Source organism: Rhagoletis zephyria, unplaced genomic scaffold (genome assembly GCF_001687245.7).
Source record: "Rhagoletis zephyria isolate East Lansing unplaced genomic scaffold, Rhagoletis_zephyria_1.1 Rzeph_scaffold_00122, whole genome shotgun sequence".
In the NCBI taxonomy this organism is placed as follows: Eukaryota; Metazoa; Arthropoda; class Insecta; order Diptera; family Tephritidae; genus Rhagoletis; species Rhagoletis zephyria.
Genome location: NW_016157206.1, coordinates 146,110 through 167,970, shown reverse-complemented (window position 1 = coordinate 167,970; position 21,861 = coordinate 146,110). Strand labels below are relative to the sequence as shown.

The window sequence follows — 21,861 nt, the reverse complement described above, 5'->3', positions numbered from 1 at the left end:
TGAAAAAAGTTCCCGAAAAAACTCTGCCAAGAAGGACACCGCAAGAGAACGAGTAAAATTGGTGAAACTCAATCAAAAATAAAGCACACACTCTACTATAGTTTCATACTCATCTCTAAGTCGTTTTAGTTTAATAAAACGAAGAGAAATTCGGATGAATATCTTTAGCCCAATTTTATATAGATATATTTGTCATGTGGTTCATCTTACGGGCCATGGTTTTTGAAAACAATCTTTAATGAACTCGGTGTATATAAGCACTTTTATGCACTACGAGATGATTTATAGCTCTCGAAGAATGACTTTTCTCCATGTTTTGTTGAGGCGCGCCCTGACTTNCATTGAAATTACAAAAAATTGGAGGCATTTAGTTAAATTAAAATGTCATGTGGAAATGAATTTAATGCCAATTTTTTTAAACATAATGCCATGAATATTTTTTAATGCCCAACTTTGCCATTAAAATGTTTGTCATTTAATGCCTAGTGGAAATCCAGCGTAACGATTGATTCGCCTTATTGGTATAAACGGCCAAAATCTGCTCTGACCCTCGTGCGTCGATAAAATATATATGTATTTCGGTCCTTCAGCCATTATGCATCGGAAAATTCCACCGGTGAGCCATTTAACATAATTCAGTTGTTGTTAGTGTTTTTAATCCCACTACATGGATTTCCATAGCCAAAAAAACTCTCTAGTTAATATGAGGAGAACTTCAGAGATAACAAAAATCTATAATTTCATCTCTAAATACATATGTACGTGTATTAATAACTTTATGAGAAAAGTGTATTCTATGCCAATTACTAATTAATCCTTAAATCTTCTTTGATTGGAATAATGCATTAAAACTAGTGGTTTATTTAATATTTAGTATTAAACATAAACAAATGTATCTTATTTACATGCATACCTACCTACAAGTACATATCTCACTTTAATCAATTTTAATTGACGCCATTAGTAAGCTTTTCCATTTCATTAGATGTATGTATAAGTGCAACCGTAAGTTTGTGGCTCTATTTAAATTGCCCTCTGATGAAATGACCCGGAAAACATAAACCGCCGAACCTAAAACATACACGAAAATCTATGAAATTTTCAATGAACTTTCACCACTGCCAACGAACGTGGCTAAATAGAGCAAGCGATGAATGCAGTGAACTAGACATAACACTATGAGCAAGGTGGCAGGCACAACATGTGTAAATATGTATGCAAATTATATATTTATTTATCTTATTTTGGTGCTTCTATAATTTATTATGGGCAGGCACTAAAGTTTTATCATCCAAAAAGTCATGATGTGCACTGAATACGTGCTGAATGCTAACGATTTTGCAAAGAAATATGAATGAAGTTCTCCTGTAGGTATGTATGTGAATGCATAAGCTCATGCATGTCCATAAATGCATTTGTGTCTGTATGTATGTATGTATATATTCAACCTAACTAACCATCGCTTGCTTGGTCGCTCGCTTGTTCGAATTAAAACCACATTATGTGACTAGCAAGCAAAATATCCACCTAAAACAAGAAATAATGGCGAGAGCAGAGACCGCAAGAAGCAGTGTCGTAGCAACCGCAAAGCAAAAAGATGATGCTGTTTTGTGGTGTTGCAAGGGATTTGTGGCAACCAAATAGTCACACGTAGAATATTTCAGAAATGCATAAATAACGAGATTTATGTATTTATGTGCATATATGTCTGCATGGTTGTGTTTGAATTTTGCACAGAAAAGCAGATTAATTCGATAACAAATCGGATTGCATGCATAAATGATATTCAATAAATCGCGAAAAACTTCAAAAAAGCTTGGTTTGCACTCGCATGCATAAATAAGCTAAAGCGCCTAAAAGTATGCTATATTGCAGCAGCATAAGCAGACACTCACTGCCATCTCCTACTACTTACTTGCTCATGCATGCCTTCAGCTGCTTTCTCCACGCCGCACCTTTGCTAGTCGAGTTGAGTGCAACTTTGATAAACAAGATGCAAATAAATTACCGAGTTTAGCGGTGCATAAAAAGTGGAAAAGTCAATTTAAATGTGGAATGCAAAAACAAAAGTAACCAGGTTACAGCGAAGCCAACACAAACACCAGCAGCAGCAGCAGCAGAAGCTATGAAGATGAAGCTATTATGCGCTTCAAAGCGCAAGAGGATGCAGGCGAGTACAGAAAAAAAAGTGATAAGGAAGGAAAATGAAATAAAATCAAAATTTGTGGAGCAGGCAATCTTTTTGCTAACTGTGACAACGCTAAAGCTCTTTGTGAGTTTTATGCTACGCTGTTTCCTATTGCACTTCCATCTTGTGTGGCAGCTAAAAAAAAAGAAAGCAGTTGCGCGGCAAGCATCGCTTACCATTACAGACTTGCCAAGGGGCGGCACTATGGAGCCTGCGCTAAAGAAACTTGCTTCCTTCAAAGAAGAAAAAGGAAATCTGAAAAGGAGACAGCTACAAGCGCACTTTCTCCAAATGCAATATATCCGTACCTGCAACTTTTCCATTTGCCAAATTGTTGTTGACAGTTGCCACGGCATAAGGCGTTTGTTTCTTGCATTGCTTGCTAACTAACAAAGTGCAAGTTGCATACGACGGACCATCTTTCTTGCAAGCTTGTCTACTACCAGCGTAGAAGAAGAAGAAGTTGTGTAGCAGCAAGTTGTTGCTCTCCTTTAACCAATTGTTTTTATTTATCCTTCTGTTTACCCTCACAGCATTCGCTGTTTTATTTTTATTAGTTACTCAACTTTTGTTCCAATTTGCCTGCTTGCGGCAATACGTTGCCGTGCTGAATTCTTGCAAAAGCCAAAAGTTAACTATAAACGTATAAATCTACAGTTACGGACACACGCACTCGCCTACATACTGACGCGTGTCTAATTTTATACTTTGTAGCTATTTTCACATACAAATTTCTGCATCTGAGCTTGGATATCCCATTTGTAATTTCTGACTTCCTCTTGAAATTTTGTGCCACTCTCTCAAATGCTTATACCTATGTATGTATTTGTATGTGCGGGTGCATTATTTATAAACCCTTGTATGCAATTTTACAATGTCGTGCAAAAGCAAATTTGGCTTTATTAAGTTCATATGCACTCAAATTCACTTAACTCTCTACCTTTGTTCGCTTTAATACAGTAATAAGGGGCGAAACTTTATAGTGGTCTCTAGCATCTGCACCAACTTTGGCATTGCATGTGGTTGGCCGTACTTTTTACTCGCGTAGTATATTGCATTGTGCTGTTGCTGGAAGCTTCCCAAGCGTACAGGGACGCGAATTAGTATAAGAAAGTATATTACTGTAAGAATTGGAAGTTTCTGGGTACATCTTGTAAGATGCGTTGTTAGAGTTGATTGGATTGTCATATCGCGTAAATTTTTGAAATCGTGTAACGTTCTAAACTGGATGAAAAATGCTCAGGAAAGGGCGTGCAAGGCTACAGTAGTCATATACAGCTGCAGGTAGGCTATTGGTCAAAAGTGGAGTATGACCCCAAATCTAGTTGTATACTGTAGTAGACGGATCTATACTTTTATATGGCGTAGTCGTTTGGTGGCCAATCCTAGAGAAAAAAAGCGGCCGTTGTAATGCTGCAGAAGTTACAAAGAACGCGCTAGTCTATGTAAGTGTTGCCTTGCGGACAACACACGCAGAAGCCATGAATATCATCCTGAATATTCTACCAATAGATTTAATGGGCATGCAATGCGGCAGCACAAACGCTGCCCTAAGACTGCAGTAACTAAAAACCTGGAAAGTACAGAGAGGTTGTCATACATACTACCATTCTCAGTAGCCAAAACTTACCGAAAAAAACGAAATACCGGGTAACTACTTAAGCTCACTGTCAGTAAAAGATATGACACAGAGATACCAAGAAGAGAATCATGGTCAAAAGTAGTCTCGTGGCATGAAAATTCGATAGCAGGGAAGGTGGAGTAAGTAGTATACGCTGGAGTGGTCCTTCTGCCTCTCGGACTTTTTCAGTGTCTTTCAGGCCTTAAGCTATTAATCTTCTTAGTGTGTTTGATATATTCATTGTCAAGGAAATTTCACTACAACGCCCGGTAAAATATGCAGTGACACACCTCGTATCGTGCCCTTAAACTCTTGAGATCGCCTTTAAGGCTTAATCGCTGGGCTTGCATATTGTAGAACATTTACTGGTAGCTCCAGGTTAAACTAAAGTCCCCTTAATACTTAATAACTAGTTGTCTGAAAACTGTCCATCTGCTCATCGAAGCCATAATTAGAAAATATTTCCAAACTCCCACTATAAAGTATGATAAATAGGAATCGAGGGGACATCGGCATCCCACTGGAACATGTTGCTCCTCGCATATATGTTTATATATTTTTCAGAGGAGGAAACATCGAAAGCCTTAACCCTTAAGTCAATGTGGAACTTTAATCGCACTAAACCTCCTACAAATGCTGCACCGGGAGGCGGTGTATGCACTAGGCTCAAAGTTATGTAGTTCTATCCCGATTCAGTAAGTGAAGTGTGCTTCTATGCTAAGCTCAAAATTATTGTAGCTAAGTTACATCCTTGGTGAGATGTTCCTGCGGCGGTTTATATGCGGCGAGCACGTTAGCAATGATGTTTTAATGTCGGCCGGACCTCAGAAGACCTACATATGTAGATACCTATGAACTATTTAAAAATATGCTCATTGAAAAGATGCCTGTATCTTCTGATATTGCTGTATGATCATTATTCGTCGTAACACCTCAAGTGTCCTCTTATGGAAGTAAAAGACGACGAAACCTTGACAAATACTCAATTGCTTAAAAAGTTTCTTACTGGTTAAAGTAAAAACTAATTAATTAGAATGTGGCCTGTTGCTGCCCTATTGAGAGCTTCTAACGTATTGTTATATTTTGTGCACTTTGTAATTTTCAACGAAGCCCTGCCTAAAGAAGAAAGTAACTCTGAATTTACTATTCAAAAAAGTTTTTATTCCGTTTTCTTAAAGGGTCGAATTCTTCTTATCTTACCCAAGAAATTGGCATTTCTAAAGGAATCGAATTTCTGCTTGGCATCAAGAAATGTATACAAATAGTTGGACATGTGGCGATCTAAAATCTATGTTATATAAAAATTTAAAATTGGGCAACACAAGTCTTGACGAACTATCACTCGTAAACTCTTGATAGATGCGGGTGCAAATTTTAGGAAAAATCGCCTTCAAGTGGAAGAAAAATATCTTTCGTTTTAACAAACGGCATTCTTATGTCCTTCGAGCGGAAAAGATGATGGCGACATTGTTCTATACACTCAGAAAAAACATTTCCTGATGCTAGGAAAAAAGTATATTATTCTAAGGAAATATTACCTTGAAATGGCATGGCAATGACATGGCTGCCTTAATATGAGTAAACGATTTGACTCAGTTTAAAGAAAACACAATTCCTTAGTTTTTAGGAAAAATTTACTTGCCATTTCATCCCCCGTGAAAGGAATAAGTATGGCATTTTGCTCGCGGCGCTCAAACAGTGGCAATGGCCGACAGAGCAAAGCTCTGGAGTGCTAGTCCAGAGATGCAAGGTTCGAGTCGCAGAGCAGTATATTTTTATTTTTTTAAATTTATTAAATTGTATTTAAAAAACAAATGTATCTAATTTATTTTTTATGTTATTTGAGAATTTAGGTTTTTCCATATATGAAATTAATTTTACAATTTGTAATTTATATTTAAATTGAAATAATTGACTTACCTTACTCTAACCAACTCCAACCGGATTCGAACCTGCGATCTCAGAAACAGAAGCAGTGGTCTTCACGGAATGCCACAGCCGACATTTGCCAGGAGAGCAATTAACTTTGTCTTAACAGCACTGACAAAATTCAAAATTATTTAAGGAAATTATTACTTATATTGAGGAAATTCTTACTTATATTGAGTACATTTACTTTTTCAAATTAATGATGCCCTATTTTTAAATTAAGGAAAAATTTCTGAAATTGAGTAAATTTTTCGTTATATTAAGGAACAAACAGTAACTCGAAAATAAAGATACTGTTTTCTTGATTTAAGGAAATGCTTTTTTCTGAGTGTATAACATATGATTCCAACACGACAACCTATCTTTTACTATGCAGTGCTAAATACAATTTATAAAAATTGGGCTTTTCCAGGCCAAGGAGTATGGCAGGAGTCAGAAATAATGACACATATTTACATTTAATCTTTTCTTCATTCATCAGTTTTGCTTTGTAAATTATCTAACAATTTTTTTTTCTTTTTTTAAAATTTCTAATAGCATAAATTCATACAATATTAAATCCAACGAATCTAAGTATTTCTGTGAAGCAAGATGGGGAATGCATTTTAATTTGCAGTAGAGGTTCCCATCATATCCCATATTAGGAAGTGCCTTTACTTAATTTTAAATTTAGAATGCATTTAAGTAAAACCATTCTGTCCAACTTCCTCCTTATTTGTTTTCTGTTTCTATGAAGTAGAAAAACAATAGACCACTCACAACTAAATAGCTGGCGCAACCAAATCTCACTCGCCAACCTGCGGCCATTGCGATAAATTCCTCCTGTAAACTAAACTTTTCAGCACTAGCTATTTTCACGCTTAGCATTCAATTCCCAATTGCCAAATTCGTGAACTGATTGTGAAATTATTTGCTTGTTGTTCCCATTAAAACCACTTGAAAGTACATATTTTCTTCCCCCAGTGGCATAATAGTTAAGTCCATAAACTATATTGACCCTCTACAACACCACACCCCAACACGTACGCTTGCACACAGCAGCACACTTATACATACATACACATATATGTTGCATGCAATATAACCCCGTTGTGCCGACCGACCCAAATCGGGGTCATTGTATTAGTGTCGCAAAGCAATCATGCCGTGCAATTCTTCTCTGTTTGTCCTTGCCAAGAATTGGCATTCTACGATTGTGTGTCCACCAGGCAGCTTCCTTTCTTGCATTGCTCATTGCATCACAACTACAATTTTTGTTTATTTGCTATTGCATAATCCCACTGTGCGCTTGCAATTTGCCACTCTATTTCCCTCGAATATGTACTCAACCACCTTTGTTTGCGTTTTGGTTAGTGCAAGTTTGCAGCTCCCTTTGACATTTGTCTACCTCCTTAGCACCGATCTCTTCATGTCTTCAGTGTCTATTGTCTTGTGTATTGTTTTGTCATGTGATTAACACGTCTTCGTTCACTTGTTCGTGGCCATTGATTTCGTTCTGAGTCGCTCTGAGTTTTAATTGCTGCCTGTTTTGCGCTTTTTGGTCTCTTATCTTTACCGCTCTTCCTCTGCGCGAACGTATAAATAAACATACATACATATATTTTGATTACTTTTTTGTGCTGTTTGTACTGTTGTGTATACATACATAGTAAATAGATGCAGTAGTTCCTAGTTGTAGTAGTTCCTTGTGATAGGTTGCGTAAATATTTGTGGGCGGTAAACAGGTAGTATAAATAACATTCAGAATACACAAACTTCAGTTGTAAATAAATAGAATTGAATTTGCAGACATAGTAGAAGAAGGAGCTGCCAAGGTGAACAATTTAAGTCAACATAGAAACACTTGAATAGTGACACTTGAAATTACAAGTGCGTGTAAATTTATTATGTCGTCGATGTTCCATTATTTGCGCTCTTCCGAAAACCGGGTTTTGAGTTAACCAAAATTACAACATGCCTGCTAATATGTGGTCTAAGATCAGACACAGGCACGACCTTCGCCCACCAGTTTAATGGATGAGACGTGAAGTACGCCGAAACGCGTAGGAGAAAGAGGAAACGCAGTTTCGGATGGTAGACTGATTGTTTATTGAATCGTTCGTCTCGAATTTGGTCACCAAACATTGGAGAGGCTACTTACGTACGTCACCTACCGTAAAATGGCCAATGAAATGTTTGCACTAGAAAACTAGCTTTTCTTAAAAATTTCCTCTTGTTCAAAGTATGAGTCAATCATTTTAAAAGTCTTCCATAAAATATGGCGTAGTGCACTTTTAAATTCTACCCACTCTAGAGCTCGTTAACCTTGGGTAGAGCTCTAAAGATCAATGAAGGGAAACATGCAAAAAATCTTCAGTGTTTCAGTGTAACGAGCGAGCACTCTCCTATGGGGTGGATAACTGAAGAGCCGGTGCAGGCTAGAGCATACCCGTCTCTAAAACTCACTCATAATGCTCGTGCTGGTGAAAGGCGCAGAAGCACGGACAATAAAAACATCTGATGAGGCGGCTCTTGGAGTTCTCGAGAGAGAGAGAAATGCTGCGGAAGATGGAACGATGGGATAATATACGCTCTGCGGATTGCTCATTGAGACTACTTTTGTAGGAACTGTAAGGGGAATTCGAGACCTTATAAACAAAGTTTATTGAGGCCTTTAGCTGAATTAGAATACAATTTGGATTTGTAAATCATATGATGCCATAAAAATAAGGAAGAACCAGTTTTCGTAGTGCCGATTCCGAAGGAGTATCCATGAGTGCGTTCAAACCACATTCTGGTTTTGTCAAGTCCCTCAAATTTTCTTCTATATCTGTACAGACTTTCCAAAATTATTAAAGAGCCAGTTTAGTGAGAAGAATATTGAGATGAAAACAACTGGAGCTTCTTCCTATTTTTAGCCTATTTGTATGTCTTTTCGCAAGCATTGGAATGCAATATATTTTCTGCCTGAAAAATATCTCTTGATACCACGATAGTGCCCGATGTCCTCATGAACAGAATTGTTCACTTAACTATGACCGCGATTCTTTCTTCTGAGACTGAGTCCGGAAAATTTTTCTAAGCTATCGTGGCTATCACTAGTTGACCTAAAATATTTAAAATTTTTCCCACGCATTTGGTCACTCCAATATTTTCTCACAGTGCACTATGTCTCAAGCACCGCACCTATGGGTATTGTTACCAGTATTTCACGTAAAACAAAACGAAGTAAAAGTTTGTATGCCAATATTCTTCCTATACATCGCCTGGATATTTTTTTACACTGCACAATAACGTCGGCAACTGATTGCTGTGTCGCTCGAGTTCTACGAGCTTCTATTTACTGCTTGCAACACATAAATTCATACATAAATACACACCAATTTTTCAACACGTTTGTTTGTTTATTTATTTTGTGACTTTGTTAGTTTGCTTATTTAGCTGTGTTGTTGTTGCGTCAAAGTTTTGCTGTGCTGGATAGCGCGCATATCCTTCAAGTAGGATGCAACTGTACAAAGACACTCTAGATGTAAATATGTATGCCTGTTAAGTGTTGCCACTCAGCTGGATGATAGTTCTGGAAATTTGTGCTAAACTAAAATCGCTAGCAGTAGTTTTGAATTATTAACTAATGAGATTGATTCGTTTTTAATGCATATGTGTGAAACCGAAATCGTTCCTTTAAAGTGCTAGGGCGAGAAATGTGTGTCAGTGTTTCTTTTCACTACCCCAAATGAGTTTCTTTCTTTGCTTCAGACTTCTTTTTTCTTACATTGCCTTTCCTCACATTTTCAATCAAACTTATTAATTCATTTCTAGATTCCATGCGCTCATCGCTGGGTAATGAGCTTTCTCTCCTTCCACGCCATCTGCCGTCGCTCGATGCGTTTTTAACTTCTTCATTCATTTCCTCACTTTTTCAAGTGCTCACTTTTGTCATTCGCCTCTTCAGTTGCAGTTAGATCTGCGCGCATTGTTTGTTACTTAGTCAGTTTTTGTTTGCGAATTTTCACGCTTTTCAACGTTACTCCCTCTTTCCCACAGTTGCTCGTAATTTTTTCGTCCTTCTTGCTTGCGCAAGTCAGTTGTTATTTTCATTTTAACTTGTATTTGCTTTTTAATAATTTTTTGCAGCGCCATGCGAAGTGAAGAAAAGTTATTACTACGCGCGCTATACTTCTTCTTACCCTTCGTCGTCTTCTTGCCTCTCGACTTGTTATTCTGTGAGTGTCTCCTACATAATGACTATGATAATTATCATTAGTTCATTTTCTGCTGTTGCTGTTGCCGTTGCCGTTGCTCCTGCTGCTGCCTTCCTCCTTTGTTTTACTTCGCTGTAGAGCTTCTACCTTTCTTCCGTACTCCGCCCGCGCAACTGTCACACTTCCGTCCGTTGCATGCAAGGCTCTCACTCGGATGCTCATTGTTTATACGCGCGAATTAATGCAAATGTCCTTGTGCCTTTCGGTACTTTTGCGCGCAAGGACAATGACGATTGTATTTGAATAAGACATTTCGCTTGTTTGCCCAGCGTTTTTTTTTTTCGTTTCGGTTTTTGTTATTTACTTTCGCACTAACTGTTATCGAAAATCTACTACGAAATTTATTGAGTGGAAAATATCTAAAGAATAGAGTTGCAGTGAAAGGATTATAAGGTATCCATGAATTGTTCAGTGCGTTTATGCTTTCATAATTGAAATTGAAATTCGTTGTTAAAGTATTAATTTCCACTCACTGAGTGCTAATAGCGTGTTAACGTACTTGTTTTGGTATTGAATTCTTATTGTTTTTTTAAGAATCGCCAATTCAGAGGAAAGGAAATTAGGTACTGTATGTTTTATAGCTTCAGGGAATGAGTATGTATGATTTCTAATATTTCCATAGGGCAGTAACTGTCGGTTTCGCCAGCAATTTAAGTAAAAAATGATTTTTTTTCCTTCTGTCAGTTGTCACAATAAATACAAAAAAAAATAAAAATTTCACTTAAATTTCTTTCGGGAAATTGGCTATAAATGGTTAAAATTTTAATGAAACATTTTCGAATGGATCTTGACAAGTTTTATGAGTAGAATATGTTCAGCTTATCAGATAACCAAACTTCCCAAATATGGCAAAGGCAGATTTTTTGTATACCAACTTTATAAATTGATAAAAATTTAATTGCGTTTTCCCACAAAATTGAAATTTTGAAATACTTCGTTTATTAAACGTACGATATACTATGTGCTTCATAAGAAAACATCAGGGAATTTTTAATGGCAGAGATTTTTTTGTCTTTTAATGTCCAATGCCGGATTTACACTGTGCACTAAGTGATGATTTTAATAAAATATTTGGACATTATAAAACCAGTATCATTACCTTAAACACAAAAGTCATTAATGCGGCATGGAAATGACAAAAAAGTTTACCATGTGGAAAAAGACAGAATACAATTTTGGTGAACATCTTGAACCGTATGCATAAAAACTAAACAAATGCTTTTACTTAAAATTCCATACCTTTCACTTAAATGTATTTGAACAAATCGAGTAAAAGGTCTGAAATTTTAAGACAAACTATTTTTTTAGGTTTTATGCATATGGCCCCATGACAGGGGTCATTAAAAATTTTGTCTGCTCGATAAGCCATTTGAAATTTTGGCATACAAAAAATTCGGCCTAATTGTGGGCACTGAAATAGAAAAATTTCGATGATTAACTGCCGGTTTACCAGTAATTTAAATAAAAAATGACTTTTCTTTGCGTCAGTTTTAAATTCGAATAGCATTGCTTTCTTAATTTGTTAGTCCATAAGTTAAGCAGTGAAAAGGTCACCAAAACCATCATCATTCTTAAATTGCTTTCGTGAAACCAGTTAAAGTGGGACATAACATTTTTAAAATAGTAAAAATTATTTGTAATGCCGAGTTTCCATTAGGCATTGGAAAAATAAAAACTATATTTTTAGTTATGTGGAAACAGATTTAGTGACTATTATTTTTAAAGTAGTGACACGAATATTTAGAAATGCATACATATAACTTTAGTAAAAATACAGTTGGTTAAAAGGTAGTTTTTTTTGCATTTAAGCGCCTGGGTAGTGAAAATTCGGCATAAAGTTCAACTGTTCAGTCATTTAAGGTCTAGTTGAATTCGGGCATAATTTTTGTTGGTATTTGGCGTTAGTTGCATAGTGGAAATTCGGCATAGTCCAGAATAAATTTTCTTTACAAGTTTTTTTTTTTGTGCTATTGCATAATTTAGTTCTTTCCCAAAACGATCTCAATTTAGTAGATATATATAAAATTTCCAGCTGGGGCGTCCATTTTTAGCAGGCAGTCGAGAAAACGGCTCTTATTCAGATAGGAATGCAATTGAAATTTAACTTGAACTTATTTCAATTAGGGCTATGTTATGATGACTGTATTACCGACGACCAGTTGGATGTCCAGGCTAGTTCTACATGTTCTCTATATTCTACGGTTTCTGCGGTAGCCGATTGGACAGAACTGCGTAACACAACTAAGTAGAACCCAGGTTCGGTCTCCACTCAGAGGAATACTTAAAAATCGCTTTTTATTCATATTTTCAAGTATATTTATTTTTAATATTGTATTAAATTTTTATTTTTATGTTACTTCAAATAATTACTTTGAGTTAATTTAATTTTTAGAATTTAATTTCATTAAAAAACCAACAACTATAATTTCATTAAAAAAAATAAAAGTTATAGTTAAAGCATACAAAAAAAATGTTAGAAGATTCGAACCCAGTTTGTCAGGGTATAATTTTGATTAGATCAACTGCGCGTCTTTTCGGATTAACGTTGCCTTCTGTCTGTGCTATAAGCTGTCTAGTCACGATTTGCCAATATGGGTTCGAAGGACAGACACTGTTTGTTATTAATTTTTTTTTTATGCATTTTTAATTGTTATTTATTTATTTATATTTTTTTTTTTTTATTACATATGTATATGTATGTATGTACCTGCATAGACAGCGTGTCAATTATCTTCTGTTAATATTTCATTGCGAAATTCTGCTTATCGCCGGCTCGTTAATCGCTTTGACAACCGCATACTAACAAGCAGGAAAATATGAATTTATGATTTTAATGCTCATTTTCTATCTGAAGTAATTGTCATTGAAAATTCATTGCATTGCATTGTTCACCCATTTTCCAGAAAACTTTGTAGTCACGGCTGTTCATGGCATTCCGCTGTTTGCTGTCCTCTAAAATTTTCGTTGCCGTACACAATACAGCTGCAATAGCTGCAGTAGTAATAAATGATGTTGCGTTTTGTCACAAAAAGCACCCAACAAGTCTATGCCATGCCACCAGGCAGCTAGCCAGCTACCCAGCCAATTGTTGCATAATTTACTTACTTGCTGTTGCAATTGCAATTTCAATTGCTAAGTAAAATATCATTGTTGCATAAATAAAGTTGATGATTTTGCAACGGAAACAATTAAAATCATTAAACAACAGCAAAATGAACACGCAAAGAGTTAATTTATGTACTTTGACTGTACCAAATGCCATTGGGTCTTTGATGGACACCCTTTGCAGCCAGTTGATTATTCGGCAGTGACCATCGAATTTTGCTGATTTATGCGAATATCAAATTGTTCTCATGTAGTTTATTGATGAACTCATCCACTCAAAGTATGTGTGTGCAAGTAAATATGCACATACATACATATGTATCTATATATGTACCTCTATTATCGTATTATTGCAATAATTTTCGCAATTGGAGTTAATTGTGCGTGAAAATTCAATATAATTTAATTTAATTCCATTCCCTTAATTCGTGTGCCTGTTTGATTTTAATTATACCTACAGCAATGCAGTGTAGACACTTTGTGTTTTAATGCGCTTAACGATCTTATATTTTCACTTGAGTGTATTCACAAAGCACGTACAAGTGATTATTGAATATCTGCGGCTACTCACTCTCGGCTAGAAAGGCCTTTATATATGTATGTATTAATACATACATATGTACGAGTAAGTACTACCTATTTTTATAAAAAAGTATATATATCTGTTATCTGATTACTGTTGTATGTAAGGCATACAACAGCATAATAATTGAGTCATACTTTTGACAATTCAAATTAAAGTCAAAGATACGAAGGTACTTGAACTTTTTTAAGTAACTCGTGTTTTAATCAGTAGACGTTGCAAGTGCCTTGTCCGAAAAGGTTGTTGAAAAATATACATTCATACATATGTATGTATGTGCTTTGTCCATATGAGGCCATAAGAGCGAGAGTAGCCTATCTACGAAAAAAAAAAATGGATTTGAATAATAAGAAAAAGAAATGCTATTAATATCTAACACCGCGCGACAGTAAATTTTACACACACAAAAAAAATCAGTATATTCGCGAAACTATACGTAAATTATAGTAAAACTGCGTACTTAGTTTTTATCTCTGACGTGAGGGTTTTTTAAAGGACTTTCAAATTTAAAAAATATGATTATTTAAAAAAATAATTTAAAAAATGCGGTGCAATGTATGATAACCACAAGGGTATCATATAAAAAAAAATCTGTATTATTAGACAGGATAAATTTTTTGGTGCATAAGGACATATATAAGGTATGGAAAATGTCCTTTACAAATTTTGTGCTTAAATATCCTTGAAAATTTGCAGAAAAACTTTATTGTTTTTAGATTCTACAGAATTTTCTCTCCCTTCTTGAGACATACCGAGTGGTTGTATGCACCTCTAAGCACTCGGGTATAGCAGTCGGGAGTACTTAATTATTCATATATGTATGTATATGTGTTGAGTTTTTACACCTTGAATGAAATTTTAAGTCAGTTTTTGGAAGAAGAGTTCAAGATTTCTAGGCTCTGGTTCGAATTACTTTTGCTGGTGTACTCAAAAGAAAGGTGTATAGATAAATTCGACCTATTCTGTCCGATTCGACCTATTGCGGCATTTTTTGTTTTTACGAACGGTATGGCTGCGAGAGGGAAAAACGTTAAATCAGAGAGGATGTCCAAGCTGAGGTTTATAATTTGAATTGAGTAGAATATTCCTGTAAGTTTGGAATTAGCATAATCCCACCCAGGCTAGGCCAAAGTAGTGGCGCAATTGGACCTTAAGTATCAGTCGTTTGTGATACCACTAGGATGGGTACTGCTTACTTATAGCGAAATACTAGTTCCCTAAGCCAGTTGCATCAGTGAGGATTCGTTACGATATTTATTTAGGGTTGGTTGCTAACACTAACTGCATGCCGACATATAACAGTGAGCCGATAACAATGTCGAACCTGTAAGTAGTTAGTATTAACCAGTCAATGTCTAACCGGCCCTTAGGCTTACGCGTGAATACCAACGGACAGTGTTGTGAGAATACTCCTAGCAGAATTGAAATTTGCGGATCCCTATGATCACCACCGGTTCACCTTCGGTAAAAAAGACTTTGGAGCTGATTGGAGCCCGGTGTTTGCTGTTCTGACACGAGCCCGGTTGTCATAGTTGGTTGTTTTTATTTTATTTTTCGAATTTGGTTGTTTTTTCTTTGATTTGGTTGTTTTTTTTTAATTAGAAATTAGCAATTTTTTTCTTTACAAAAGTATTATGGCATACTGAGTGTCAAAAATGAATAAATGAATTTTTAAAATTCTTATTTTCAATGCAACATCCCAGCCAAAATGCAAACCATTTTTATAAAACCCTGAAGTTTCATTCGTTTTCCGATTCCTTTTTCGGCCATCATCGGAAACGTATGTACAGAGAACTATCGAAAATGGTTTTCAAACGCTTTCCTGAAATTTCTCTTAACTCAATTTTTCGTTAAAAACGATTTCATTCCTAACTTCACAGAAGCTTTTTCACAATTTTAAGGTTCAGGAATTATTTCAATTTTAATAAATACATTTATACACATATGTGAAACAACAAATTTGTTTTTTTTTTCAATTTGGTTGGTTTTTTTTTTTTTTAACAAGTGGCAACCGTGGACGCGAGACTTATCTGAGAGAGAGCGAGAGAGAGTATTTGGCATTTGCTTTTTACTACTTTGAAATCGTTAGATTAATGAGAAATAAAGATAAGGTTCTGAAGTGATTCGATAGAAAAATTCTATAGCAAACACATAAACTCTTGCGCGTTAAGGTTAGTGAATACCCCAGAACAATAAGCTCTTTCAGCTGTCCTATATCTTAACGAAAGATCAGCGTGTAGCCGTAGTCTACTTAACCAGAACAACCCAGATCTATATCTGGAATCAGTTTTTCCCCAAGAACTGGTTAGGGAAATTTATGCTATTACAACAACAACAACATTAGCCTGTAATCCATCAGCAGTCGGACTGACTATTTCCAAACATTTTAATTGAAGTGAAGAAATCTGGACGAGTTTAAAAGTTAAACTGGTTAAAAGTTAAAAAAAATTTTTGCGAAACATTTTTCTGTGAGCAGTAGCCTGTAGCAGCTTGGCTGAATCCGAGTTATAAGTTACCATACATTTGTCGGTGCAACAAAATTCAATAGGGTATACTCAGCATCTCTTTACGTTGTTTATCCACAAATAATATCATTTAAGCCACTGTCCCGAAAACTTAAAAACAAACCTGCACCTGTACAAACGCTTTATTAGCCTTTGAGAGAATGTTTCAACAATAAAATGTGCGAACATTTAAGATTATTGTATTACCAACACCACCTGCTGCGCCGCAAGCAAGCAGACGAGCGAGCACAACACTGCATAGAAAGATTGAGAGACAATTAATGCAACTCGACAGCATGGTAGACAATAACAGGAAATGCGATTACACTTCCGGAGCAAAGGACAAGTAGAGCAGGAAGAAGGATCGTATGAATGCAATGTAATAATAGCGCCAGCTGCAAGCAAGTGCATGCGCTTATGTGTGGGTGTGCATGTGAGCTGATGTCTATGTGAGTGTGCTTGCTTGTGTGCGGCATGAACCCATGCATTTTCGTTTTGTAACAGTTTGGAGAAAAACAGCAGGACACCCAACCCAGCATGATGAACGAGTGTAAGTATGAAAGTTGCAGCAAGGAAGGGCAAGGTATTGGGTCGGACAACCGTATCTAGTGAGCTAGAAGCTTAAATCATACCTGACAAGCATAGGATTTTAAGCCAGCGTGCTGGTATCTACTAAAAGAAGAAAAGAAAAATCGCAAGCAGAGCTGATTACGAAACTTCACGTTGCACTCGAAATGCATTTTGCAAAAATACTATTTAGGAAATATACTCTACTTTGTACGTGTAGGATTTGACAAAAGCCTGAATTATTTCACTTCACTTAAAGTGCGAGAAAAGTCGTTGTAAGTATGTATGTAGTTGCAAACAGCACTCGTCATACTTGCTGCTCCACGTCTTCTACCACTACCGTAGACGTAAAAACACGTAAAAATTAAAATTCCGATAGCCACCATTACAGTGACTTTGATTTCACAGCAGACAGTAAAAAGTGCGCGGACACGTTGTCGATAATATTGAAAAACGCCGGAAATGGCAATGGAAGTAGTGCACAAAGCAAGCAGAGAAAGCATAGAAAGCAGGAAAAACGCACAAAAATGGCAATTGTAAATTCCAAATGAAAAACAACGCCCTTTCAACAAAATGAGCTGCAAAGCAATGGTGTGTGGCAGTAATCAAGTGGCAAACCACCCGCAGGCAGTCACACAAATGCAGACAACTCTATGTGGCGCATTTGTTGTACATTTCTTGCGGTGTGGCAAGCTCAAGAGCGGGCAAATCAAGCCCACAATAAACGCACTGCACTCCCGTCTTGGCTGCGGGCGATAATACAAAGCGCAGCAGCAAAAACGAAACGAGCAACATTAACTGATAAGGTATGCAGTTGTCGGAGTAAATTTCTCAAGCGTGAACAAAAAGAAATCAAACAGAAATTTAAAACATGAAGCGTAGTGGGAGTGGGAGTGTAATGTAAAAAGAAGAAAAAGACTATGTAGTCCGCCGCCTTTAATGTCTCAATGAAATAGTTTTAGATGGAGCGGCGCTTTTCAAAGAAACTTGCTAATGCAAAAGTGGCAAATGTTAATGCTCTTGCAGGTAGGTGCTAATGAATAAACGAATGCAGAGAAAGAAAACTTGTGAAATATTTATAAATGGAAAATGCTTAAATGATGGCGAAGGGAAGTAAGAAGGTAAAGAGAAGAGAAATGGCTGTTGCTGTGTGATCGTGAGCTTCAGAAAGCGAAGCAGGACACCGCACCCGACTGAGGCAGCTAAAAATTTTACTGTTTGACCCCTCCCGTTCAGGAAGTAAACCAGGCCAACCTAACTCAATCCACAATTAGACTTATAGATATTGAATACTGATATTAGGCAATATGGAAATGCACCAATAATCACGTACATGGGGCACAGAGTGTACGATTTTAGAGTGTCGATGGACAAAATCGTAAATCTCTTAATAGGAATAAGATAAAAATATGGAAAAATATCGGTTCGAAAGCTGACATAATGGCCTATAAGAGAAAAATTGTTTCGTTATATAATCATTATATTCAACCGCCAAAAAAATATCGTGGAAAAATTTACTTTCGAAAAAATGAATACTTTGCTGGCTAACTCCAACAAGAAATTAAGTTTTTTGTTTTATGGACTTTTGTTGTAGCCCAAGGAAACCAAATTTGCTGCCAAAAGTTCACTAAAAAATCTTATAGATGCTAATTTTTTAAATCGCAAAGTGCATCTAAATTTTCATCTTTTTAATCAGATTTTTCACTTTTTTTTTTTTTTGAGTATGTAGTTCTATAGCCCAAGAAATTCTAAGAAAACAAGGTGCCAGTTTTAAGTTGCTAAAAAATCGCGCTTATTTTTGATAATTTTTTTCTGGCTGCATTTTTTCCATACAAAAGAAATGCTTTAAAAAAAAATTCCAAAAATCAACGCAATATTTTAACAACTTAAAACTTGCATTTTGTTATACAAAAATTTCATGGGCTACAAACTGCATACAAAATTCTAGAGTCTAAATAAAAATTTAAAATTTATTTGCTACTTTGCAATTTAAAAAATTAGCACCTAAAATATTTCTTAGTCAACTTTTGACAATGAATTTGAATTCCTCGATCGAAAATCTACAAGAAAAGTCCATTGAATCAAAAACCAAAATTTGTTTGTTGGTTTTATGGATTTAGCAAAGTAAGTATTCATTTTTTTTTAAGTTACATTTCAACCAAATTTTTTTGGGGGTTTTATATAGGAATCTGAACCTGCAATACATTTTTAATAATAAAAATGTTGTACAGTGTAAACAAAACGATCAACGAAGGATGCCAAACGATCAACGAAGGTGCCTGGCCATAGATATGTATGCACCGTAACTGTATTATGGATGTACTGGGTAGGAAAGACACCTTACTGTCAGAAATCAGTACTGCTCGAGTTTCGAGCATTCCGCTATTTTTATTCGAACTCTGGCTGGATAATAATTTTAACAAATGGTCTGCGCAATCAATGTGCAGAACGACAAGGCATTTTTGGCCTAGGTTGAATAAGCGTAGATCTAGCCATCTACTCCGCTTGAAGCGACCACTGCTCCGGCATGTAACTGGAGTTCTCACCGGCCATTGCCTGATGGGAACCCACGCTATTTAGTTGGATGCGTATGCAGTCAAACGACTACTGTCGTCGCTACCTCGATGTGTAGGTAATCGTAAGCATAGAGCATCCTGTGCCATTGTCCTGCATTAGCGAGAGGTCGTCGGCGCCCGTTTCTCCACTATTCCTTTGAATGTTTGGCTGAACTGGATTGGTATGGCATCATAATGGGGCCACAGTGGCCTAAGTGTGTTCTTATTCTGTGCTGGATGGGGTGCGAAGGTTCTGTTTATCTGACAGGACACTGCAAGTATTGGTAAAATGGGTTCTTTAAGAGACAAACTACAGCTTTTGAGCCCCCTGGAGAACAATCTGGAGCATATCGTCACTAGACACGACTCAAAGCGCGAGCTAAAATGTTGACCCCGAAAAAAGGCGCATAAAAACTTCAGCGAAGTCAAAGCACTAGCGCGCATTTATTCATGTCTAGTGACGATGTATAATTTGATAAAATTGTAGAAAAATTGTCATTCCCGTCGATTCTAACTAATGGACCCTAGGGTTTTTGGAAAGTTATAGCGTTATAGCCTCCTTTAATTCCTTCACTTGCACGAAAAAAACTCAAAAGTAATTTTTCACTATGTTTATCTGATCAATATTTCTTTTCTTTTCAGCGAATCTAATTGGAATCGACACAATTCATCAGCAAACGCTCTCCGGTCAAGAAATGGACCAACTGAATGAACACCAACTGGATAAGGTCGCCAATAATGTGAGTGTTTTCTACCGTGTCACACCGCGTCATAAGCTTGCGATCGTCAAATCACTACAACGCACTGGAAATATTGTCGGCATGACGGGCGATGGTGTTAACGATGGCGTGGCATTGAAGAAGGCTGATATCGGCATTGCTATGGGTAAAAATGGCACGGATGTTTGCAAGGAGGCTGCTGATATGATACTAGTTAACGATGATTTTCACACCATCATGTGAGTAGACTTTTATGAGTTGTATGATGTACTCGTAAGAAACTTGTAGAGAGAAAGAGAGAGAGATCCCGGGATTTATTTATGCATCATATCTGCAAAAATTAGTCACTAGTTTAACTAATTATCTGGAATTTAAATTTTTGACTTCCTTTCCTAGTTCTCCGTTGCATGATCGCCCCCATACTTTTTTATCCACTCTTCCCATTACACTATGAGGTACCACATCTCCGACTTGTAATTAATTCTTTCCTTTTATCTTTTCCCAACTCAGCGCTGCTATCGAGGAGGGCAAAGCGATCTTCTACAACATTCGCAACTTCGTACGTTTCCAGCTGAGTACCTCGATTGCCGCTCTCTCATTGATCGCGCTCGCTACTCTCATGGGCATCGCAAATCCCTTGAATGCTATGCAAATACTCTGGATCAACATAATTATGGATGGACCACCCGCACAATCGCTTGGCGTCGAACCCGTTGATCACGATGTACTCAAACAGAAGCCGCGCAATGTCAAACAGCCAATGATTACGAAATCGGTGATCGTGAATGTGTTGCTTAGCGCCAGCATAATTGTGCTCGGCACGCTGTGGGTATTTCAGCGCGAAATGGCCGATGGCACGATGGGTAAAACGAAACGCGACACCACCATGACATTCACATGTTTTGTCTTTTTCGATATGTTCAATGCGCTGGCAAGCCGCTCAGCCACAAAGAGCGTCTTCAAGATCGGTTTGTGCACGAATCGCATGTTCCTGCTTGCTGTTGGTTTCTCGATTATCGGACAAATGTTGGTCATCTATTTTCCGCCACTACAAATGGTATTCCAAACGGAAGCGCTTTCCGCCTACGATATACTCTTCTTGGTCTCACTCACGTCATCAGTGTTGATCGTGGCGGAGATTAAGAAGTGGTTCGAACGCACAATGGAGCGTAAGATGTTCAAGACTCGCTCCGAGTTGGATTTCGTATGACAAAAAGCAAGCGCTGGAAGAAAATCGTCAATCGTAAAGAATGATTAAGCTTAGCAAAATACACACACACACACACACACACAAACTACAAACAAACAACACGTATCAAGGACGATGGATGAAGGCGGAAGAGAGAGAAAAATAAAGATAGAGGAAGAAAACGAAGTGGGCGGGCGAATGAACGATGAAGAGGCGAATGAACGAAGAAAGGGGGGCTAAAAGCATAAAAGTTAAAATAAAACGAAAATGTTTAGGGTAATATATTGGGCGTAATTTTAAGAGAACGCAAGAGAGCAACATGAAGTAAAAAAAAAACAACAACAGAGAGCAAACTAATACATACTTTACTTTGAATGTTTATTTAACTTTGTATGGTTTAGTTTACTTTGTATTTAAATAGTTTGTATTTATGCGCATTAAACGTGCGGATGTTGATAGAAAAGTAAACTATTAAGTTACGTGTAGCTAGAAAAAGTGGTAAGAGCGAGTTCAAAAGAGTCGCTTAAAACAGTGCTCTTGTGGCATGAATATGCTAAAGAGTCGCAAGAAAATTTGCAAGAGAGGCAAAATGAAAGATATGGAGATAATTGAGCGAGGTGCAATAAGTTGAGAACTTCGGGCGGCGATCCGAATTGATTT

At 36.8% G+C, this 21,861-nt stretch overlaps 1 protein-coding gene across 3 annotated transcripts in view; it reads left to right on the top strand.

Annotated features, from left to right (window-relative positions):
• Positions 1 to 21,419, top strand: part of SPoCk (secretory pathway calcium atpase) — a 148,259-nt gene extending 126,840 nt beyond the window's left edge. For all 3 annotated transcript variants that reach the window (XM_017635464.1, XM_017635479.1, XM_017635472.1), the window contains exons 3-4: positions 19,936 to 20,251; positions 20,523 to 21,419. In XM_017635464.1, the coding sequence (XP_017490953.1) occupies positions 19,936 to 20,251; positions 20,523 to 21,222 (1,016 nt within the window). In that variant the 3' untranslated portion in view covers positions 21,223 to 21,419. The remainder of the gene's footprint in view (positions 1 to 19,935; positions 20,252 to 20,522) is intronic.
• Positions 21,420 to 21,861: the final 442 nt, after the last annotated feature.